The sequence below is a fragment of the Athalia rosae genome, chromosome 5 (genome assembly GCF_917208135.1).
Source record: "Athalia rosae chromosome 5, iyAthRosa1.1, whole genome shotgun sequence".
Taxonomy (NCBI): domain Eukaryota; kingdom Metazoa; phylum Arthropoda; class Insecta; order Hymenoptera; family Athaliidae; genus Athalia; species Athalia rosae.
The window spans coordinates 8,032,335-8,057,470 of NC_064030.1; the positions used below are offsets into that span (position 1 = coordinate 8,032,335).

Consider the following 25,136-nt stretch of genomic DNA (forward strand, 5'->3'; position numbering starts at 1 on the left):
AAAGACAAAAAAAAGAAAAACAAAATGACGTTGTTTAACTTCACCAAATTGTTGTCTTTTTTTTTTTTCTTTTTTTGCCGCATTTTGAAAATAAATAAATTCTTCGGAAATGTCGAGCGATTCGCAATAATATAATCATTATCATTAATAACTAAATATTTTATTTTTCACGCTTTTCGATTTATACTATAAGTATGTATAGTCTGACACAGTATAATTGACTTTTAAGATTTTTTTAAAAAATTATATCGTAAATACTCGATGCACCTGCGATTTGTCATAGGTAATAAATTACTCATTCAATTCGTTACAGATGTATCGAGCGAAGTGTTTGATCACTCAGCTTTTCTACTTACTGTCTAACCGTCGACCCTCGCCCTTGTACTTGCACTCAACAAAAAAACGTCCGTCTTCGTCGGAACTTACCCGCACCAAGAAAATTCCGCAACAAGAACAATAATTTATTCGTCCGGGCGACAAATATTTTTAAAACAAAAACTAAAGAACGAAAAAAAAAAAAGAAAAAAAAAAAAAGACGGTCTTCCATCTGCCTTTTTGGCGACCAGCGTCAAAGTGCGTATACAAATACAGTGAGAAATCTGCATGTGAGTTAATTTCCAAAGTGGCGATTTTCAAGCCCTATCGATTGATCGTTAAAAGTCCTTTTTTTTATCCTTTTCAACGAGCACGTTGTCGTGATAGCTGATCTCCTGGCCAGCGACCGCCGGATGAAGATGATGAGGTTCGACGTCAATTTTTTCTTTCACATCCGAATCCAATACGAGCGAATGATGCGGTCCGATGTGCAGCAGGCCGCCGTGATGCGGCTTGTGCTTTTGTTCCGCCTCTTCCTCGTACTTCTCTAACATTTCCTTCAGTTTTTCCAGATCAAGTTCGTTGGTGGTGAGCTTTTCCACCAGTTCCTTAGCCTTCGATTTCGACTCGTCCGGTACGTCCGTACTCTTCAACTCGTGTATCAATTGAACGAAATTTTCTTGCGCAACTATAGTGTCGGTCGGGTTTATCTTTGACGCGTTTATGTTCGGGTTCAACAATAAATCCGGTTCCTCCTCGACCACGTTCACGTTTTGATCCAAATTTTCGTCGGCCAACGACTGTAGCAGCGTGTTGTAGTCCGGTCTGATCCTAGACGTCTCCGTGCAGGGACCGCACGAACAATTCGTTATTATCTGAACCTTCTTCTGCATCGTCGTAGGCTTCCCGTCCTCGTCCTTGCAATCCAACGTCACCTGAAAGTCAAAGCGCGTCCAAGTATTATCAGCCACGTTTCGATCGCCACACGTTGCGGAGGTCGATCGCGCGAGGTCGCGAAATCGTTTAAAGTCCGTAAATTCAAGTTGCGTAATACCTATACGACTAAGGTATGCGCCTGCGGACGGGGTATTTAAATGTGCTGACCGTGCGAGAAAGTGTGTAATTTAGTTACCGTGTGCCAGATGCTGTCCAACGGTTGGCACGAATCGCAGTAGGGTCTTATGAGGTCACCGGGTGCCGAAGGTTCGCTGTGAGGTACCATGTAAGAAAAGCATGCGCCAACGCACACGTTGTTATCCAATTCCTGAGACGAACATTTCGGCCAGGTCACCACTTGTTTGATGGGGGTCGTCTTGCACCAGCTGTGCTTGTCCGGATAGAGTACTATGTTGTGCACCTGAAAACAAAAACGACGAGGCCCAAAGTGCCGCGTTAAATATCTTATAAATATACACACACGTGTATACTACTACAGGTACAGGTATACGTCAGTTGAAGCTGCTCCGCACCGGCGGAAATTTGCATATACCCATAAGGTTCACGAGGAAACACCTCCCCCCCACTCGACAAATTCTCGTTCGCTTCAATGAACGCCCGTGCATCGCGACGTCTCCAGACGTTTACGACTAGTCGGTATTATATAGGTGGGTTACCCCCGATCCTCGTTGCCCAACTCGCCTTGTGTTTCTTCGGTCCTTACTTTTCGACGCCCGTTCAACCTTGTCCCTACCAATTAACCTTGACGGTCGCGAACGCGAGAATGAAAATTCGACCGACGTTATTTATGCGTAAAAATGAAGTCCATCGAAAGTAGAGATAAAACTTGAAGAGAAAAAAAAAAACGAAAATAACTAATCAACCTGACCGACCTTACTCAAATAAGGAAAAAGAAATGTTACATATTAGCCGGGAGTTTTTAAAGGTATACAATAGCTGTATATAATTCGGTTGGTCGCTTTAAACCTGAAAAGTTTCGAGCAACTCGAGGAGACTGCTGTTTTTCATCGGGTTTGCTTCGGAAGAGTTCTTTAGCGTCGGAGGGGAATCGTGTGTCCCTCTCGAACGTCGAAGCGACGTCGTGCACGGTCGGCGGGCGCTGATGCCCATAGAGGGTTGCGAGTATTTTGTAAGGAGTGGGGAAGAAGACTCTTCACTTGCTACGTCCCGGTAGGAAAAAAAGGGGACCCTTCTATGGGCAGGAAGAGGCAATTGGTGTGCAACGATATGTGCATGTATATATAAACACGTAGCCAGTTCACGTTGTACGTGTCGCATACCTGGCGTCGACGATATCGGATAATGGAATTACGTCGAAAGACGAATTAGGTGAAAGGTTGAGATAGGTATCACCTACCTGAACAACCTCAGTGTACCTTATGTTCTCGATGGGCTCGTAGAAGCGAAAATTGCATCGCCATGAGGGCCAGGAAGGCCGACACCGTCGCCAGACCCATATTCTTCCTGCAACAATTCAACAAAAATTTTTCCATCAAAGTTTCAATACCAAAAACTCGCGAATTTATTTCAGAAAAAATATCCGACGATCGTTCGGTGATTTCGAAAAATCGAAAACAAAAAAAACAAGTTTCACTAATCCGACCCAAATTTTCTCCCGACCGTCTCAACCTGCGCGTGAAAAATTCCGAGTTAACGGGCTCAGTGAACCACGGTCGTTTAAGAGTCCGTTGATTTTTCCGGATGAATGAAAGTTAATAGCTTCGGCGAGCATACGTATATACGAGACGAGGACCTCGTGTTGCAGGTGAGGTTTCAGGTCGACCTGCAGCAAGGTTCGACGACCGCCTCACGGTTGCGTCATTCGCGGTAGCTTTAACACAACCGTGTACTGCCCTACCCGACTAAATTATCGTCGCTCCACCGACCCTCTCCAGACTTCGCTAGATCTTCGCACGTGAATAACAACAACCGTACACCCCGACTGTTCTTCAGTCGTATCATAGCTTTCGAAAAATTTTAACTTTTTTTTTTTTTTTTCTATTTTCGACGGAAATGTTCGGAAGTGTTGACTCGCGCGTTCAACGTACCATCTTCGAACTGGTGCAACGTGCACGACGTTATAATATCTAGGTATATATTCCGTCGCTCCGGGACTATAAGGAGCTGGGACACTTTGTACGATCAAAGGGAAGCGCGACGCCGTCGAAATGCATGGGGGTGATCAAACGTTTCGGAATACCCAAGGGAAAACACGTAAACCCAACGACCGACGTTGGACCGAGGAAACACTAACGAGCGTAAAGTGGCCTATCAGATTCTGTCCGCTCTGTTGACAGAGGTGAGTCTCCTTCTTTCGTTACAGTGCCAATTTTTCTCCCAAATGTAGGTATATACGTACAACCAACACGCGCATTCCGACGCGCGCGTCACTTCGCTCTTTATATTATTTTCAATTCTATTTTTCCGCTGTTTTTTTTTTTTTCTTTAATTATTTATTTTCTTCTTATTTTCTCTTTCGTTGCTCGTTTCATTTTAGTTTTCTTTTGCCTGGACATCGCGGTATCCAAGATCTACCGTTTCTTATTTCGAGTTCTGGGAACCTGCCTTATAGCTGTGGACTGTCCGTAGCTACCACGGCAAAAGCAACTTCGTGGCCGGCGGTTACTGTATAGTATAAGCCGCTGGACAAAACAGGACAGGACGCTTCTACACCGCCGCGGCGTCGATCCGTACGCGACGTACTACAGCGTATACAATAAATGCTGCACCCTTGGCAACCGCATCTGAAATTATGCCGCTGCAGGGCTTACGCCGCGTACCTACCTACCTACGTATCGTATCGTACGTACGCGTACTTATACGGACTACGTATAACTATAGCGTAACGTCGTTCGAAAAGCGCTAACTCGCATGTAAAATATATATACACACGGTATTCGCGCAATACATTCGCTTCACCGGTGTACACGTATATACGTACATATTATTTAAATTACTCGTACATTGTACACGTCCGTTGTATGTAATTATTGTACACGTACGACGTGGTATATATAACTCCGTATAGACGAAGCGTACAAGTGTATAGGTGTACACCTATTAAAAGATATAACAACCGTGCACCGAGGCGGAACGTACGGTGGTCGAAAAGTTGACGGTGCCGCGGCCGCAATGAACGAGGATTTGAATGGCCGAGGACAACGTGACAGGGACGGTCCCCAGGTATCAGGGCCCAAGGCTGATTTACGAGGGCCAAAGGACGGCCCGCTATTGTTGGTCAACACCTCGAGGTATATTACCTGTCCGAAAGGCTTTTATCGAAGGGCACTGTGGGGCACAGCTGCGCAGCTTAAAACTTCGAATAAATGGACTAAAGGGGAAAAGAATTCGAGGCGAGGAGGGGCTACAGAGCCCGAGCAGCGGCTCGAGATTTCTCGCTTTGGAGAATAAGAAATGGGATTATCCCCCCGGTGCAATAGTTATACGCGTGTTGTATACCTATGTACATATTTCAATGTACAAAGCACCACGGGTTCACGTCCGAAGCTCGGAAATGGTATGGAAAAAGAGGAATAAAATAAAAGGAAAAGTTAACGCACCGAGGGCTACGCCCTTAAACGACGAGGCTTGCGTAGCAACGTTTAATTATTGTAAATAACGCGTGGAACCACAGGATCGGGCTATTCGTTATTCGAAGATCCGATCTCGTTCTATTCCACTCTTCGGTTCTGGGGGACCCGTGGTACTTTATTCGGAAATCGAAGCTGCGGAAAAGGAAAACGAAAAAGAAAAATGGACGGGAGATCGGTAACCTGGGAGGAAAAACGATCGAGAAGATCGTTCCGATCTATCGTTTACGGGCCTTGAAAATTTGACGATACACACGAGGAATTCCGCCCGAGCTGACGGACGCAATCTCTATACGAAAACCGCACCCCGTAGCTCAATAGCTCTCTTTGTTACCGCGTTACGTTCGGCACCTCCTCTTCGCGCCGGTGCTGCAGCAACACCATCAATATCAACGGACTTCTTCTTGCTCGGATCTTCGGCTTATTGTTAGCGTCGGTGCCGTGGTGCTCGCTGGATTCGCTTTGCTTATTTTTCAAAGAGAATAAAAGGGCTGCGTCCAGCCGTGAGTTTAATTTGATTCTTAACAAAATTCGACGCGCTCCGAAACCGCAAAGTGCCCATCCGCCCCTCCGCCCATTCCAACACCTACTTCTTCTTCTTCTTCTTATTCTTATTCTTCTTATTCTTCGTCCTCTTCGTCTTCATTTTTTTCCTATTTATTCTACCTCCTGTTCCTTTTCTACTTTTTTTCATAACAATAAGACTTACATCGCTTCGCTGCCGCCACTCCGAAACGTTCCGTCTATCGCAAGACCAAAGAAAATCAACCGTCTCACCGATCGCTCTCAACGTGGGGCCTCACAAAACATGATACAGGTATACCCGGGATACCGTTTAGACCTAGCTCATACCCTACACACGACTAATATGTTCAATTTAATATCAAAATCTGATACGGTGTTCCTAATTCTTTTATGCTAATTGTAGAAGTATAACCGGAGTTACTCGCCCTCGATGGTGAATCGGTGTAGTTCACACCTAATTCTTCGGTAAAAATTACCGCGTCCCGAAGCCAGGATCGGAGCGGCAGATCTGCAGCCGTTACTTCGTTATACCGTAACATATCGAACGTACCTGATACATCGAATTTCTTTTAGTATAAGGTAGTAATTTCATCTCGAATTTTATATCGATTAAAGCATTAATATGTTACAACGTACATCCTACAGGTAATTACGTCCGGCTCGAATAAACGATTTCAACCAACACCGGCGTAATGGATTGTCTGTGAGCTGGTTCCGATCGACGCTGAACTTATATATATATATATCTATACGAGTTTCTATCTTCTAATCCATTCCAATCTTGACCGTAATTACTATACAGCGCAGCTGGATTCTATCGGGTTCTAATACCTCTGTTCGAGGTACTCGGTAGAAGAATGGTGAATGGAAAAATTAATCAAACCGATATCGTCGCGGTGGCCTGCGACCGAGTTCAACGGAATAATATTCTCAATCGATTTGCATGTTTCGCCAAACTCAACGACGCCGAAAATTTAATCAAGCATTCGCTCATACACCATCGCAGTTGGCGAAAAATTATATTTCTCCAAGATCATTTCGCGTCTCCGTTTAATGTCGAAGGTACAAAAACTGGTATCATATGTATATACACATGGGCGCAGATTGAACGTTATTCTTCCAATCGCTTAAATACATTAAACTGCCGCGAGATCGGTCGCGTGGTTCGCAATTCTTCGCGTGACTCGTCAAAATTACATGGGAATCGTGCGTCGTGTGGCGTAGAGACCGAATGAAAAAAAAAAAAAACAGAAGAATAAAAAGTCGGTAAGAACGTATCGCCGGGACCTATAGCGCGGCCGCCGGGTCCCGATCTTCGCGCTGAAAATCCGCTGCATAGGTTCCGTCGAACATTATCGTATTTTCGTTCCCCTCGTTCGTTCGTAATCCGATATTGGGATAGGCCGTAGATATCCGAGAAGTGGTTTATCCCGACTAACGCGGAGAATAAGTGCGTTGCACGTGAGTTGCAGCCGGGCGTAAATGAATCCGCATGTGCGCCCGTAATAATAATACATCTGAGATACGCCGACTCGGCCGGAGCCGGATCACCTTCGCCGTCAGCGGTAAGCACAAACCAGCTCAAGCCTCCGATCTTCGTATATTTGAATAATCCTCCTATTCGTATATATATTTATATTCCTCGTATTCGCCCGTTCATTTACCTATGGAACAAATGGCGCCGCCGGCACTCGAGCACTTGCGACCTACGGAGGATTCGCCCTCGCCCGAGGAATCGGGGAACGGTTGGATTCGCGTGAATCCGTGCGATGCGCCGCCGCCGCCGCCGCGGCGATCATAACTAATACCCGCGTGTGATACGAGGATAAAATTTTCTATGAAAAAAAAAAAAAACAGAAAAAACTTGGAACCAAGGTAAAACGTAACGCAACGCGAAATAACGCAACGACGACGACGACGACGACGACGACGACGACTCAGTGACATACCCGTGAAAACAAATACATTCACCAGATTCCGAGGTATTTGCCGACGGCTTTGATGTTTGCGTTCTTCGAGGAATACCTGCCGGCAACGTTATTCGTATATATATATGTACCTGTGTATGTATCAAGCTGCTTTCTTACGTCGCGACGCTCACGCAGGACGTAACGACGACTACATACGTATGATACGAGGTATACGTATATAATACGTACGTACGTGTATATCTCTCTTATATTTCTACTTGGACGAGCGTATTTAACGAGGATTCTCCAAGTGGTGAGGAGACAAGGATGTGTCGGAGGGGAGACACGATCGGAACGAAAGGAAAGATGGGCGATTGTTTTTAACCCGCGCTACGGAGGTTTTCATCTGATAGTATACGTATATACTGTATAGGTATACACGCCGTGTGGTGAGTTATGCGAATGTCGAAGAGTTTTAAACTTTTGAAATATTTCCGTTTTCTGTGGAAGAATTCAGCCCCGCGGGTATATATATATATATATAAACACATCGTATATATCAAACGTTCGCGACTTGTGTTTTTCGCTGTCGCGGATGACTCTTTTTTTTTTCCTTTTTACCTCGCTCTTCTCTTTTCCTCAGCCGTGATTGTTTTTCCATTATACATGAATAAAAGAGAACCTTGAACGTGGAGAATCAATGCTCGTTAGGAATCAAAGATCGCGGTTGATAGATACAGGAAGGAATGTTCGGACCTTCTAAACCAACCGAAGAAGAGCTTGTAACGATGTTACAACCTACGCGGTAGTTTTGAAACTTTCGTAACAATCTTTCATCAGCTCCCGCGCCTCGCACTCGTGGTTTCTTAATCGCTACCGCAACGAGAATATCCGACGACTATATCGTCATTTTCTCTGCCATATCTTGAGGTAAAAACAATGACGCTATCGACGATCCTCAGCCATGATCGCGTCGCAGTTGTTTCCTGGTCGAAAACGTCGCCGGATAAAAGAGAGTAAGGAATCCGAATCGCTCGACGTTGCGATGGGACCGATAGAAGACAATCTTTTTTTTTGTTTTTGCAAAAGTTGATTGAACAATCGGATGACCCGGGGCGTGACCTTTTCCAGAATCTATAAGGTGTCGTGAAGAATAAGTTTCACGCCACTGATACACGGGGTGTGTGCTTGTTAATTTATTTCTAAGCGATGCTATTATACCTCGGCGAGTCCGGAAAAAAGATCCGCGGCTATCTCGCTGACGTTGGCGCTGAGCTGCTGCCGTTGCTCCTTCCCGCCCATTTTTAAGAGGCGGGCATTAAAAACAACAATGTCATTACATTTTAACGATCTGTTCCGCGCTACCCAACTATAAAGAGGGTCTCTTATTATTCGTGTTGGTCGAGAGTTCGTGCGGTGCACGATCATCACGAAGGGATACTACACCGGGGTTCTCTCTTCCTACGTATATTCTTACACACCGCGGGGTATGTATTCTACGCTGACGGTCAAAAGTTTGGCTACACCGGTAGGAAAATTTCTTGCCGCAATGAAAGTTACACGGATCACATTGAGCGATAACGTCTCGACTGTAAGGTTTTTCGAAAAAATCGTGCGATCGGTATATTTTTACGAAATGGGTCGCGCTTCGCGATTTCTCAATGGCTCGAAAGACCGTCCTCCCTCCACATGGCGGATTCGGAAATGAGGATTATCAAATTTTTTCCAAAAAGCATCTCGAAGAGGACGTTTTTGACTTTACGATGCTTTTTGACAAAATTCTCCACGATTTTTTTGACGGCCCAATTAGGTATTTTTGAACACGGCCGTTATTCGGATGTTCTCGAGCTACCAAAGATCTGAAGAAAATTTCTCTTTTGTTATCAATCGTCTTACACCTCGTAATTCCCAAATAAAGCCCCTCCACTCATCAGAGTCTCAAAAGAAAATTTGCTCACTTGAAATTCTAAAACAATGATTTAAGACGATATGAAAATAAAAGAGAAAATTTCTTCAAATCTTCGGGTAGCTTGAGAACATCCGAAAAACGGCCGTGTTCAAAAATCCGTAATTGGTCCGTCAAAAAAATCGTTGATATTTTTCTGAACTTTCAATGCTTCAAGAACTTTCGAGCGGTGTACCGAAACTTTTGGCTGGCAGTGTATATCCCTACAAGATATATATACATACGCAGGTATATATATATATACATACGCGAGGTGCGCGGGCGTCGAGCGTCGGGCGTCGGGCCCTTCTCGGTCTGACCCCCCCATTTGGGGCCGGAGTGGGGTTCGGTTTGGGCGAGCAAAAGGTGGTCTCCCCCATCGCTTCCCCCTTTTAGGGGGCCCCGCGGTAAGAATTAGTATGGGTGAAACAGAAAGAGAATAAGAAAAGTTGAGATGGCGCCACACGTCGACCGTGTTTTCGGGGCATCCTCCCCGCTGTTGTCGCCTTTTTTTTCACTCCACCTATCCGCCCGCCTCTTTTTCTCCCTTCTTCTTGGACGTACTTCGGGACCACGGGCCCCGATATCGCCGTGCCGCGCCGCGCCGCTACCTCTCTTTCCTTCTCTCTGGCGCTGTGTGACCGCGTTTTTCTTTCTCTCTACGTATACACCACCACCACCACCGTCGTCGTCTGATTAACTGGCACCCACGCGCTCCGGGCCACGGTCCAGCGTAGTACGATTAACATATTTATGATTGGGAAACGCGATGCATCGGTAATCTACCTCTAACCACCGTTTCCATCTCTCTCTCCACTCGTCCCGCGACGCGGTCCGCTATGGATCGTGACATCCTCCTTCTTCGCGGACGGGACGGATCATTCCGCGTTTTCTCTTCACCGCACGAGCTTCTCTGTTTTTTTTGTTTTTCTTCTTTCTTCGTTTTTTCTTTTTTGTAAAAAAGACCGTTTCTTTTTCATTCCCCCGGCGAGATACTCGAGAGGATATTTTCCGTTCAATGGGATAAAAATCGCGTCGCGGACGTTCCGTTTTAGCCAATTAACCGTACGTGGCTCGTGGAATCTTACCAACATGCCCGAACTGTAGACGAGCGTTTTCAATGATTTGACGTTAATTTCGCCGTTACAGATAGCAAGGGATTGTAACAACTTGCCTATTATTATTGTACTATTTTTACTGTAAATTATACACAGAACATACCACCGCGTACGCGGTAGCGTGTCGTATAGGCAAGATACTCGCGGTTGTTCCCATGTACCAACGATTGTAAATATGTCTCCTTGTAATAGGTATACGTGTACACCTTCCGTATGGACAATGGAGTGATATATGCTTACAACATATCCCACGTGCAAGGCGATACATCTGCAGCACGGACCACCTTAGGGCACAATATATAATATGTTTTTGAAAATTGTCAAACATCCTACCAAATATCTTGGTATGTACGTACTATGGGTACATACATACAAGGATCTATGTGAATAATGCATGCACTCTAAACATATCCATGTAATATATAATTTCACGGCTGTATATATCGTTATATACATTGTATACGTATATACGTGCGCGGGTACGCAGAGAGACGCGGAGAGTCATTTTATGCGCTTTATGCGTCGTCTGCCGGAGTGAAATTTAAATTTCAAATTTGTCGGTGGACGAGTTAGTCATCGGTATCATCGGCGGATCGAAGGGATCGGTCAATCATACGGTATGCGGAATGATCGATAACGTCTATCGTTGCCAAAAGTCGTTGCCGTTTCGAGCGGAATAGGCGAAGGGAAAAAAATGGGGGGGCGGGGGGGAGAAGGGGGGGGGGGGGCGAACAGTTTGACCGATATTCCGCCGATCTCGCAAATCTTGTACATATGCGTAATACACGTGTGTAATAATAATGAGCTCTGAAAGTCGAGCTCGGTAACGATGCCGATGATTAAACGTATCCGCGCAGGTGTTGCTCGACGGTTAGTCGGCCGTTGCCCTAGGTAAGAAGCTAACCGAAGGAGAAACGACTCGCTGCGGAAAATTGGCAAGTATAACGTACGTAAGACGTACGTACACAGTGGCGTATGCCCATGTACAGTGTTATATTAGTTTCTCAGGCAACAAGCGCTCGGTAAGGCCGCAATCTTTTTGCGCACAAAGCCATTCGCGTGATACTAGCCGGGCAACAAGCCACCTCCACCTCCTCCTCCTCCTCCTCCTCCTCCTCCTCCTCCTCTTTCTTCCTCCCGTTACTACACTACCTCTCCACGAAATCGATAAATATCACCACAATTACGTCATTGGTAAATTTAGATAATAATTGACGTGTACCGTCGTTTTGTCAATGGGGATAAATGTAAATATTATTTTTTCAATTATTTTTCTATACTTATGAAAATGGAAACTCACCCGCTGTGGAGGGTATCTATCTGCTCCGGTTATGCTGCAGATATAATTTTCTATAGCAAAACCAATTGGCACTTGAGGACGTTATTTATTATTTATCGGTACTTGGGAGGGGGGGTGGGGTGTGGAGGGGCCGGGGGAGAAAAACCGACGTCTATTTCAATGGATTTTGCGAGGGGTAGGAGTGTGCAGAGATACACATGTGCGTCGAGTGGATCGAGTGCCCTTCGGAGACGTTTACATAATTCGTGTAAAATCGAATGTGCGGATTGGCGTAAAACCGCTTCTGGCTTCTGGTATATCGTCGTCACGATGGAAAATCGGCACTTTCAGTTTTGGGGCCCTGCTGCGTCGCGCGGAGGCTGCCAGGAGCAGACTGAGCCTGGGCCCTGGTCAAGCTGCAGATCTCAACGGCCCCGTAGTGGTGGAGGCGTGCTGTTCTCTCCTCTCCTGGCTCGGGCCCGATCTCGACTACCTACGACCATACGCAAGAGACTGTATAGGAGACTGTAAAAAGCCACATCGCCCGGGGCCTTACACCTCGAACCAGTAAAACTTGTCTTGTCCTGACGCTAAAGTGCATTTTACACGAGGCTCGACCGAGCGCCGCATCAGCTCCTCGACGATAATACCGATCGGGAATAAAGAGTGACGCGGCGGACCCGATCGCTCCGATACGTTGGACGATTTTCACGGCTCATTTTCCCGATCGAACTGCGCCCCAGAAGCCGATCCACGTTCCGAAGCCCAGACGCGAGGCCGTCAAAGTTTGAGACGTAAACTACCGTAGCGCAAAGCTCGATATTCCGTCTCACCTCCGAGGGCCTCGGTCCCCAGGCATCGGAGAAGGACGCCGATTCTCACGGGGCCCCGTTCGATCGGCTCGCGCGCCGATTTTGCGCTTGCGCTTTGCGCACCTGTCACGTGCGCCCGTTGTATATATATATGACGTATAGTCCGTTCAGGTGCAAGAGTTTGAGTGGGAATGGTTTTCGATGTACTATACATACAGTGTATATATACCAACAATGTTTCAGGATAGTAGTTTGTTTGCGGATACGTCCGACGGAGGATTTATACGTGTCTCTCTGTAAAAATACGCGCTACGTACGTTGTTACCGCGTGACATTAACTTTTACGAGGCTAAAGTTCGTCGGAGAGAACACGTTAGGCCTTCGGTGTGAACGATGCTTAACGTTCGGCTCGTCTCGCGCCGTACGGCTTCCGCGCCCCGTCATAGGATTCTCACTTTTATTTTACACGACCATGATTAATAGCAATTCTTTTGCTTTTTACACCAAGGTATTATATATCTTTCGCTTAGAGTCGTGGATCGATTTCAAATTAATCAAAGGCAAAGTGACGAACCGTATATACACCCATACTCTCGACTCTCTCGTGTGTATATCTCTCTGAACCGTATGTATACAAATACGGCCCACACACTCGCAACGTTTGTCTCTGATTTATTAACCCACGTCTCGTTCGTTCTCCGGCAATGGATAGATTGATCGATTCTTTGTAAAATTTATAGAGAATTTGCCAGCCGGGATAGGTACGTATATTACGCACGTAAAGTTATAATACGTACCTGTATTCGCTTTTCTACTTGGGTGGGAAATTATTCGATTTTTGCAATTAATAAATTATGTAATATATTTCTTCCAATAAAATTATGCACGTAGAATTGGCGCAATCCTTTTCGAATCGAACTACGATCGAATTCCACCACTGTTTGTATCGATGTAACACTGACCATCGAAGAGACTGTACGGTTTCGAAGCACTTTCATTGATTTTTAAATTTGTCCCGCGCACCCTGATTTTTATTTTTCTTACATCTTGACGAAACTTAACACGCACACACACACATACGCGCACACACGCACACGATTTAAATAATTCACGTAACGTCAGAGTATGGCTAATCCGCACTCGTCAATCTCTTTCGATTGAAACATCCGGATCATCGCCCGCGACGTTCGTAGATTTTGGACGGCCTTCTTCTCTTACCCCGTACACGTTCGGCACGGTGGTCACTTGTAGGGTTTCGTAGGCGTCGTGCAACTCTTCGGTTTCACTGACGTTTCGAGATCTTCCCACTAGCAGCTTCCAGGCGGTCGGACCGAGCGTCTCCGACAGATAATCCCTAAACTCCTGACACTTTTGTTTAGTGTTGAAGTCGTTCGAGCTCCCCCATATCACTATGCCATCTCCTCCGATGCTCTTTATCAGTCTGAAGCCGTTGGACAAGTCCTCCTACAAAAAGAATTCACCGGTCAAAATTTTTGCCAAAAAAAAAAAAAAAATAGTGCAGTCGTACGAGTTCAGTTTTGAGACGATCGTGACGATAATTTGATCGGACGAGCGATCTTTGTATAAGAATTAATGGATCCATTCCAATTAAAATCACATTCGCCCGAGTTAAGGCGAATCTGATTCATGCCATGTCCCACTACGTTGATGGCAGCGGAAGATTCATTCATGAAACCGCTGATATCTGGTGCGGTATTGTTATCAATGGCGTCTTAATGTGCGAAGACCATCTTTTCGGACGATTTTAATTTAACTTAGAAGTAGTAAAGTGACGAATGTTTAGGAGGTTTTAGTTTCTGAATTCAAAGGAGAGCGTATTTTCAGATTAATATAAGGAGAAATCTGGTGAAGTATACTTACACTTGTTAAAAAGTCGTCAGTTTTGTCCTGGTATTTGTACCAGAAATAAGGGAGTACCGTTTTTGGAAGGGCTTGTTTTAACTTGGACGAAATTCTCATGGCCTCCTTGACTCTGCAGCTTATCAGTTCCATTCTCTCTCTTTTGTTTAAACTTGACCTGATATAAACGGACGGCAGAAGCATACCCTGTAAGTTGAACATCCAGGAAAGTCTGAAAATCATACAAACAACCATGTACAACATATACCGACAACCGTTGGAAATTTATTTTCTGAATTCTCACGTTTTTTTTTTTTTTTTGGTAAAAATCTTTCAAACCGTTTCACACACCTGTCGTTCTCAGCGTAGACCTTCGGATCGCACTGAGCAGTGGGAACATTCGGCGTCGAATTGAAGCAGTAGGGATAAGCGTAGTATCCCCATGATGCCTTGGGCCTTAGGATCCTCGCGAGTTTTAAAGTGTCCTCCATAAATAAACGAGCCGCTTTTTCGAATCGCCTCGTCGCCTCATGCGCTACTTTGTTTTTATCCCAGAACGGATGTCTGTCTCTTTCAATTTCCGTTGACAAGTCGCGATAGGGTGCAAGCGCGGCCCAGTTCTGTCGAAAGATTGGTCTCCAGCTTTCAAAGTCGATTACCGCGACTCCCGCAAAATTCACGTCACTTATTTGCTCGTTAACGTGCGCCCGAAAAACCTCCAGGTGATAAGTCAAGTTACCCTCCTGGGGCACTCCGCCATTCCTCCTCACCGTTCGTCCTGTAATGTTACCCGGTTGGAATTATCCTTAAAAAATTAAGATCGCTATCCTCGTTCCTCGACCTTTCGCACTCACCGTGTTCGTCCTTCAAAAGCGCCGGGAAGACGCCCGGGTCATAGAGTATCGCTATTTCGTTCCCTCGAAATTCATCTTTACCGTTTTGTCTTATTCCAAAGGTGTTTACGTCCTCGAAGAACATGCCATACTTGTGACACATGAAGGTCGGTACGTTCCAGTATAGGTTGAACCCGTGATTCGTTGCTCCCGAGGCACCTGGCACCTGTATCAAACTGAACAAGGTTATCGATTTGTCATTATAATGTGCACCAATACCGGATAACGTTATGCTGACTAGCGCGTAACTTCATCCGGTATTCCTTTCATCCGATCAAATTCAATTGAATCGCACTGCCTCTGCTGTTGTTGTGTTACTGCTATACGTACAACACAAAAATGATGATAAAGTTACAGTTAAACATGTGTAGTATATGTATACCCAAATAATGGCGAGTTCGATACCGCGATACAAACACCGACGAAAACGAAAAATTTCAACTTTTTACGCCGCATAGCTGAGCACAAATCTCCACCACCCTTATTCATCGTGTTGCGGTGAACTTCTTCGCAAAACTCGGCATCGGGATTTTTTTTCAACGACATGACAAATGGCAGCGGGTGACTGAATTCCTCTTGATCTGAGGCCAGTTTATATTCCGCACCATATGCCCCACCATTTCCACTCAGCAACGATGTTATCAGCTTTGCATTTTTTATTTTTATTTATTTTTATTTTTTTTTTTCCCCTACATTTTCCTTCGTTTGTCAACTACTTTTCGTCGTGAATTTAGTTTTTATTTTAATTTTTATTTTCAGACTACGTATTTTGTCGATTCTTTTTTTTCTCCGGCTTCAATGGCCTTTGTTTCGTCGCTTGGACTGGCGTGTAACCCCAATAGAAAACGTATATATACGTTCATAAACGTCCGTAGCTTACGCGAATTGAGAAGTCCTCGGCATTATTTTTCAAAAATATTCAAGTACCCTCGATGCATCTGCATAGATTAACGCGCGATTGATGGTGGGCCCGATTGCCGACATTGGTTGCCATGTGCTTGTGCCGTTTGTAAAGGTAATCCCGTCGGTGTCTACGAACTTTTCAATGGAGAGAAGAAGGAACCCCACTGGTATCTTCATTCATTGAAACACTGTGAAACGCACACCATGCGAGCTGCGTTTAACGCGCCGGTGCATTCGGTGACAAAAGACGAAGGTCCGAGAACAGCGTGTTTTGCGATAAGAACGACACCAGTTTAGATAAACTGGTCCCTTATTTTAGACCTCGTGCAGTCTGTTTTTGTGTAAATTCGGTAGCATTGTGGTGAGCCCGTGGCATTTAGCCCAAGATTTTGGGACCTGGCAGGTATAGGAAAAGTTAATCGTGTGTATAAAATTAAGACTCGGGAGAGTTTTTTTGTTTCTTTTTTTTTGGTCTTTTTTATTCGTTCAATGGGAAAGTTCGATTACAGATGTGAATCGATAGATCCGAATTTGAACCTATCGAATGCCCCGTGTCCGTAGAGAATTTCTGCGGTCGTCCAACGGCTTACTTAGAGTCAGGCGATGGATTGAGTGACGTCATTCTGAACATGACGCATTATTTGTTACACCAGCAATTATACTAATAAGTTAATTTCAGGTTTGTGGAGTGGCACTTTAGTGTCACTGTCCGGTTTTCGACCCAGAAGGATATTCGGTCGGCTGAAATTGGGGCCAATTCAACGTGTAATAGGTTCACAGTGTTGATGATTAGGTGCCGGAGTCAAGTTTCCGCACACCGACGCCTTTCATAAATTCACTGTTACCCCGATTTACGAACATCGACAACATAGTTGCGAACAATCGCAGGGTATTTTCGTGACTCGATTCTCGAGAACCCATCCGATGACATTGAATGAATTATCTGTCGTTAATTTCATTCGATAAATTATAATCAATGACTTTCCGATCAAATTCACGCCATGATTCTAATTACACCGGATGTTCAGCGGTGATAATTTTCACGTCGGCTCGACAATTGAAATTGTCTAATTTCATCAAATGCGCCATTCTCCGATCGTTTGTAAAAGCATGGTAACATTTTATAACACATAAAACTCGAGTGATCTTATCAATTCGAGCCGGTGGCTAACAACAGACTATAGATTGATATTTCCGATGATTCCAAACTCTCGACGGTTCGGCCAGACATCTGGGTCCGATACCCAGTTGAGTGATTGAATTCAAAAACAACATGTTATCGATGCATTGCCCTCCGCATCACTGAAATTTGACTCTGTTTGTATTTCTCATTGCGTCGGTAGATCGTACACCGTAACGAGCAATGATCCTGTAGTGGAATAAATGAACGTAAACGTCGTGTCGTAATGAGAGACCAATTACTTGAATTAAAATTGTGTAACGCGGACTGTTCTCCCTGTGAAGCACACGTAACGTCGATGATATACGTGGTTAGCGGTACCGTTTGTTGGTTGAGAATTTTTTTTTTTTTATTGAAAACTAGTAAAGACATAGATAAGCAAATACCAATTTTTCGATGCCATAGAAATTCTGGAAAATGAAAAATTGAATAATAAACGTATAGATGTTTTAGGTCTTTGGTAGATAGCCTGTGGATAAGCTTTGATATTCGGGACAGTCGGTGCAGGTAGATTGGTATCTCATCGTGAATATGACATTGTTAAAAAGTAATTGACACAATTTTCATATCTTGTGTATACGAATAGTTAAACTTGCATTTGGAACACCCGCTTCGCATTTACGAACTACCATCACACAAGAAAAATATGGTACAATAAATTAATAAATTCAGGGTGAAAATTTTTCCACGTCCTTCCGATCAAAGTCACCAAGCAGACTTTCTGTAATGTTTTATCTAAATAGCCTTGGATGCGATAAGTCTAACGCAACTTGAATAAATATTCATATTCAACTCGAAAACAGATTAGAAACAAGGGTACAATATACCTACTTTTTATTTTTCACCGGCGAAAAACGGAAGTGATAAGAAACTATTTGCGCTTCGGGGTTTCTGCAGTTTGGGTTATCTGCACCTTCGGTAACAGCGCCAATTCGATTTACATTTTTGCCAAATTAAACCTAGCAAAACAGCGATTGTTAGGTGCTAATTAGGCAGTCACTGCCAACTACCTGTTCTAGTGATAAGTTTTCAAATTAATGTGCTTGACTACAGGTATTAGTTAAAACGATGCGTGCGGACTGCGCAGTCGACTCCGCATACCTGATGGCTAATGGCAACAAGCCAATACTAAAATACTTTGTCAAGATGAAACATGCAGTCATAATGCAGTGCGAGTGAACGAGATGTGCATTTATCGATTCCTTTGAAACACGCGAATCCCTCACCGTCAATTTTCGTATATTGTCGAGCGTTGCGCTGCTCGAGTCTGGTTTATTTTCATGTCGCAGTGCACAATAAGAACTTTGTGGCATGGAAGCATGAGTAATGGTCATTATTGGATCGATTTGGAGAAGGGTTGGCGAATATCACGTGCATATGAAAACCATAATTCCATGGCTCGAACGGAATTAATGATGTGAGATTTATTGACTCGAGTCAATTCGTGAGTAACTTTGCACGGAGTCGATCGAAGGCAATTGCACATTTCAATCCTCTGCAATTGAAACATCAGGCCTGCAATAATACGGTTTGGAACTTATGAATTTTTGAAGACAAAAACCAATCTATATTCCATCACGAAATGTCAGGGCTATCCAATATCAAAGCATCAAAGGCTGACATCCAATCGAAATTTGAACGAACAAGATTATCCACCAAATTCGAAGGTCCGCACACAGGGTGGTTTTGAAATTTTTCAAATTTCAACCTTGCGGCCCTTACTGATAATTGATTCGCTGCAATCGAGTTTTCAAATTCAAGTTCACCCCAGCAACAACATCTTGAACCTCATTTTCCATCTCGGAATACAAGTGAAGACCTGAGGTAACGAACGGTTGGTAACGAAACGGTAATCCAGGTTTCGGTCTTCCCACTGTCGATGAAAACGCGGACGACCTGCGTTACGGAGTTCATGTTACTTGAGCTTTCGACATTCGGGTAGCGTTGGTGCAATGTCGCTTCTCACTTCTGATGTCAACTATCGGTTTCTAAATGCATCAACTGACATCAGAAACAATATTGAGGTTTTCATGTATTACAAGCATCATTTATTCATGAAATTTTATCTTTCACCCAGTCTCTCTTTCAAATACTAATCATAGACCGTTCTCTGAGAACATCAACTGTTACCATTCCTCGCGGAGCAGAAAACTATCTTTTTACGATCAATAAAAACGCAAGAAGTTTTGACGTTTGCGTTGACAATTCTCAGAATATGGCCCATTGCCAATTCTCCGAAAAAAGCTCCATCTACGTAACAAGTTGACTACTTGAGTTTACAACCATTCGCTTTTTTGATTCATGACCACTTTCAAGTATTCGCGTCGTCTGCTATGAATGACAGCCACGAGGACGGCTACTCCAAAAATCTTAGCTCCTCGTTTACTATCCAACCTTTGGCAAGGGGTAATCTATTTCGAAACAAAACCTGAATTACAATAGAAATCATGGTGCTGCCAAAGCGAGTTCACGGAGTTCGTAAACTCGACGTAACACACGATTCTTGGTGCAGAACCCGCATGACCAGCGGAAGCTCCGCTGTGTACCGTCCTTCGCTAACAACAACTAACAAATTCGTGCGCATCGCGAACTATTCCTAGATTAAATGGAGTTTCATTGAACGCCGCTTCGTTGCTTTGGACCTTGAATTTGGGTAAACTTCGGGCTGCGTTGGACCCAATCAATTGGCTCCAAAGCACTCTAGCTGAAATCCTCGGACATAAAGTTTATCTGCTTGCAAAGGGATTAGACTCCTCTGGCGTGGGGTTGAATGAGCCCTCTGATTGGTTGATACTTCAATGTAGGGCCGCAGCTCGGGCCCACCTTTCATGTTTATAAATACGAAGCAGTTGACGTCCGTAGTCGGTAGGTTGAATATTCAGGTGCTTGAGATTCACAGCAGTCGCGTTTTCAACACGGTTGGCACAAAGTGATATCGATAAAGTAGACTTTAACCTGCTCGTTGTACATTCGTTTTCAGTGCCGTCCATGCCGTGTTCGCGTTATGTTTGTTACTTAGTGTCTAGTTTGTTCGTTGGAATAACGGTAAAGCAAACTGATACGCTAGTTACGCTGAGGACGTTGTTTCGTTGAGTCTATTTAGTAATTTTTACGCATGTGAGATGCTAATTAGCCACCGACACGTGTATCTCAGTTTAGTGGTCACTCTCACTGCTCAATTTGAATATGGTGAGTTGCTCCCTTTGTGTATTTATTTATTAAACTACCAACGACCAGATACGCGGCGTTCCACGTATCATATTACATTGTAGGTTATGACATTGTATGTTTTTATATCATGTTGGTTTATAATAATACCACGTTACATTTCACGCATTGTCCCCTGATTCCCCTGTAGGGTTACTTCTGAAATTCTTGCTCGTCGATAATCTTGGCCGCAGCCTGTGACTCCGTACCCTCCGTAGGTTCGTTCGTTTCCTCCAAATGGCCAATCGTAGCGTGGACTCGTGCATGTCACTGTTCGATGCAACTCGAAAGTATCCCTCATTTATGCTTCACTTCGGTAAATTTCATAATTTATTCAGGAGAGACGTTGCGACTTTTCCTGTCTCGTTCTCACGAGAACACACAGCTCGCAATGTCACACCTTCTGGATAGGAGGAGTCAAATGAGCTTTTCCATAGGGGGACTTCGACCCGTACTAAGTTTCAAGTTTCTCACGAACATTCGAACCGTGGAGCGTAAAAACTGGAGCAACCGTTGAGTTACACCTTCGGTCTTTCTTTATCGCAAAATTACGTGACATGCCGAAAAAATATCCCGGAAATTTTGCGGCGTCGGGTCAAACGGTTTGATGATTCATATCGCCGTTATAGGTATTCATGCACTTGTAGCTTTGGATTTTCAGTTCCTGAGGTCATCTATGTTCTGTTTATGAACGGAAGGTATGAATTATTCAAAGCATGCAGCGTTGCGATGATCATTATTTGCGATAATTAATGTGGCCTGCCATGTTCAGTATCGTAGCAGCTGTGGGGCTTGTGTATTTGATCGTCGTCTATTTGTTCCATAATTATTTATTACTCCACCTTGCTGGTTTAAATTTGTAACTCCGATGCATGAAATCGTGGGTACGATCAAACCGGTGGATTGTTACAGGAAATAACGCGTCCTTGATAACGTTCATGTCTTCGTGTGTGTCGCCTGTGCACAATGGAACCATGTTACCGGTGAATCGATAACTCGATCCATTCACGTTTCTATTCATTTTCATTTCACCGTGTTCCGAGGGAACCTGGTCGAGACCTTGCCCGCATTTATAACCTACGCAATTATGGATAAGTGGATAATTTTGTACGGTCATCGTATAATATAATTACAGGGATTTAAAATGGGTGGGAAAGTATCCTTCCGGATTGAAAGTCAGGAATTTCTACACATCGGACCTACTACACTTGTAGAAATTCAAATATTTGTACACGCACGTAATTTGTCTCCTCGTTCGATATCTCCGTATACCAGTAATAACGTTACACTCATTTTACTTGTGCGCAAAATATTTATGGTAATAGGGATCTCCAACTTTCTCGCACTTCTATAAAAATCGCCTGCATGTGTTCATTTTAATGAATAAAGTTAGTTCGAGGAGTGAAATTTTATTCGCATTCCAGGTCACTTTGCCCAGCTACGAAGTAGACAGACGATTTTGATTTTCCAATCAATCGTACCCTTTTGTTGTAATTTTATAAGCAGGCGCTGAAAGTTGGATAATTTTGCAACGTCTGGTTCGAGGGAACCATCGTATGGTGAAGTTGCGACCATTAGAGACGAAACCAGTGTGGCAAGAAGTTTCGCATGAGTCAAAGGTAAAGTTTTAGATTACCGAACGACAGGGTTAAAACGAAAAATGTTCACGGATTCATTTCGTTGAGTTGTTTCAGTAACAAGTTATATCTGGGAGTGGCGACAAGAAGGCCGCTCCCATTTCGTATTTGGCGCGTTGATGTCACAAGTCAAACTACATTTCTGTCCTACAGCTACATCTCCTACGATGCATGTACCATTTGCTCATCTGCAATATCTTGTTTTCGTTACAATAATTGAGAATGTCAATATCGATGAAAACTAGCACATTGATACACGACCAATATTTTGCCATTGATCACTAAAACATTGTACGTTGCTTGACAATTCTGAAGCATTTGTAACCCGTTACAAAGTTCAAATGGCTTTTGGAGCCCCTGCACGCGAGGATATTTTTGAGTTCGACGCCGAGGATCATTTTTTCGGACAACAACGTTTGCGTCCGTAGTGACCAATGATATGTACACTGCGTAAGTCGATCCCGAGTAGTCGAATCCCTTCGCTTTGAAGTTTGAGATGAAACAATATCCGAGCGGTAAAAATCGCCGGGGTGGCAATCGTCGATGATACATTCGGTTACGCCATCATATTTTTCTCTGTATTGAGGTAATCGGAATTCTTTACCGATGTTCCCCTCCTTGAACGGTGTATCGAATGGGACCCGATGGAACGAGAGAACTCCATATAAATCAAATTGATGGCTCTCGAGTTGGAGAAACTTCTCGATACCACTACATCATTTTTCGAGGAGTTTGGCTGTATTTAGAATAAAAACGACGTCATTATCAATCATGTTGAAAGCAGTCGTTGAATTATTCCCACTTTGTTAATCCAAGAGTTGATTCCGTTGTACAGTCGGCATACGTGTACATTCAAAGTATTACACTGGTGAACATTCACATTTCATTTCACTAAAAGGTCGTGGACTTTACGTGCAATTCGCGATACCCGTGTTGCTTTACCTTCTTAATTAATATACATTATCGCATGCGTGAACTTTCCAGAGTAATTTTGGCGCTCCTTCTTCGAAAAGAGTCTCGCAATCGGATGGCCGCTGGAAAAAAGTATAACAATGACTTTAACGCATCGTCAAATATGTTGGAAAATTTGAAATCGATTCTCCTCCGACTTGAGAGTAGAGCTATCCTTATTTCATGTGAATCTGGAATCGATACACGTTCCCTTTGAGAATGGATTCCCCCCATTAAAATGTAAAATACGTTTGCGCTGTACGCGGTATTTTCTTTAGGTGAATCGAAAACATCCTCCACACGGGTATATTACACCCTATCGAATACTTGCTTTCGTACTTGTTCCGCGAAGCTGAGTAAACACCCATTTAGGAACCACATGCATTAATTAACATTCTCATAACGCGTTACAGAATATTTTTTTTTTGCGGCTTTGAATGTATCGGGCAATTTCGTGATTTTGTCCTCCTTGCCTCCAAGTTTTTTTCTTCATTCAGGTCTTTGGCTCAGACGGAAAATAGTTGCTTTTCATTTGCTTTATACCCATCTTTACCTCATCGACGACTAATTTCTCAACGAAATGTAAAATGCAGGTGGGAGGAGTGTCCTTATCTATGTCGCATCGTTTGTCTGTGCAATCGATCGACGATTCCATGTAAATATGATATCGATTCAAGCGATACACGAGGGGGACTTTCGGTGTGTGAAGTGGTGTAAATATTTTCTTTTACAGCCCCCAAGGTTCGGTGGATTTTCATCGATTGAACAAAGTGAATTTGGCACGGTTTCTTGTCAATGCTTTGTTGGCGCGCTTACGCTCACAATTATAGGTTTTACAGAATTAATGAGCAAAGATAAGGTGGTATGCCCTTTGAATATAATCGACGTTGGCTTCCCGACGTTGAAATTGTTTGTTATCGCGTACCTCAATTTGCGTCGTAAAATTTCGTTTTACAGTCGAGATATCGATCGCGATATCTAAAGGCTGCTTTTTATTCAAATAATTCGAAGCCAGCTTCAGGTTCTGCATTAGTGAAGTACTTCGGGGGAGAATAACAATAACTTTGAAACAAAACAAATTATATTTTTCTAGTCGGAGAAATCTACACAATGGCACAATAGCGCCGCACGAGATGATTATCGTCTAAAGAAACACACGACGTTCGTTGATATTTAAAGTTTCGTTACGTGTACGTAGTTTACATAATGAGCACATCATCCACACAACCGTCCATAATTGTTCCAACAGACTGACTCAATCGACGTCATCGAGAGCATCTAGATTCTGATCGTTCTATTATTTTTCCCATCGACTCCGCTATGCTTTATGAACATTCTCCTTATTGACTGATTGAGCTTTTTTTTTTTTCGATCTAACGATTCAGATAGTCGTATCGCCTTGTAAAATGTATCATGCGCCCGCATAATAAAGTATACGTACATACGATTATATACTTTGTGGTTGTACGCATATAAATATTTCATGAACCTGATGCGCGCATATAACTCAGGAAACTATGATCTATGGAGTAGAAAAATCTCCCGTATCGTAGAAATTACCCAAACGGTTCCTTGCTATTGGCGATTGTCCGAAGCTTTGGAATCATCGCAATTATGCTGCATCATGATATTACTCGCCCTCCGTTTCGGTGCAGCTATAATTCATTCGACGTTAAACCGTCGGGGGGAACTTGACCTACGGTCACGATCACGTTGTCCACCGGTAAATTGGTTTCAATTTCATCGCACGTTGCGTAAGATTATTCTATGTATGTACGTGCATGGCACTGTTTTTACTCATTATGTGACTACAACTACGTTACAAATTATATTACAGTCCCGCAGGATCAGTGACAACATGAACGTCGACTCTTTGAAATGGAATATCCATTTTCCGTTCGTAAGGGAAAACAAAAAAACATAAAATGTGAATTTTTATTCAAGGAGAATGGCTCGGGAGGTCGGGACATCTATAGACGATATATAGACGGACGACAGCGATATTTTAGTATTAATTTTCCGCCACGGACATGTCCGGCAAGACCATGACAGTG

General features: G+C 43.7%; 2 protein-coding genes across 11 annotated transcripts in view; one reads left to right on the forward strand and one right to left on the reverse strand.

The window, feature by feature from the left end:
- Nucleotides 1-25,136, forward strand: part of LOC105690186 (probable phospholipid-transporting ATPase IA) — a 59,084-nt gene that overhangs the window by 5,836 nt on the left and 28,112 nt on the right. Inside the window, exon 1 of one of the 8 annotated variants that reach the window (XM_048655467.1) lies at nt 20,170-20,476. The exons of 6 other annotated variants lie outside the window; for them this stretch is intronic. In XM_048655467.1, coding sequence (XP_048511424.1) covers nt 20,474-20,476 — 3 coding nt within the window. In that variant the 5' untranslated portion in view covers nt 20,170-20,473. Of the gene's footprint in view, nt 1-20,169; nt 20,477-25,136 lie in introns of those variants that run through there. One more of the 8 variants, XM_048655475.1, reaches the window with a different exon arrangement.
- On the reverse strand, nt 239-17,602 carry LOC105690207 (hyaluronidase-like). 3 transcript variants are annotated; one of them, XM_048655505.1, is made up of 8 exons: nt 15,587-17,602; nt 15,166-15,370; nt 14,663-15,089; nt 14,333-14,543; nt 13,249-13,915; nt 11,661-12,132; nt 2,630-2,736; nt 1,617-1,672 (listed from the first exon to the last, which is right to left on the reverse strand). In XM_048655505.1, the coding sequence occupies exons 2-5, from the start codon at nt 15,305-15,307 to the stop codon at nt 13,595-13,597; spliced, it is 1,101 nt and encodes a 366-aa protein (XP_048511462.1). In that variant the 5' UTR covers nt 15,308-15,370; nt 15,587-17,602; the 3' UTR covers nt 1,617-1,672; nt 2,630-2,736; nt 11,661-12,132; nt 13,249-13,594. The 3 variants fall into 3 exon arrangements, with proteins under 3 accessions (XP_012263255.1, XP_048511462.1, XP_012263256.2); XM_012407833.3 differs by having other exon boundaries at nt 15,166-15,380; nt 15,587-17,595; XM_012407832.2 differs by lacking the exons at nt 13,249-13,915; nt 14,333-14,543; nt 14,663-15,089; nt 15,166-15,370; nt 15,587-17,602 and adding an exon at nt 239-1,250 and having other exon boundaries at nt 1,448-1,672; nt 2,649-2,736.

Bases quoted from the DNA above. Each gene is read 5' to 3' on its own strand.
- LOC105690207 (XM_012407833.3), bottom strand. From the start codon at position 15,750: ATGTCGTTGAAAAAAAATCCCGATGCCGAGTTTTGCGAAGAAGTTCAC. The intron at 15,090-15,165 runs GTGAGTGCGAAA...GTAACATTACAG, and splicing joins GCTTTTGAAGGACGAACACG to GACGAACGGTGAGGAGGAAT. The intron at 14,544-14,662 runs GTGTGTGAAACG...TATGATTTTCAG, and splicing joins GTCTACGCTGAGAACGACAG to ACTTTCCTGGATGTTCAACT.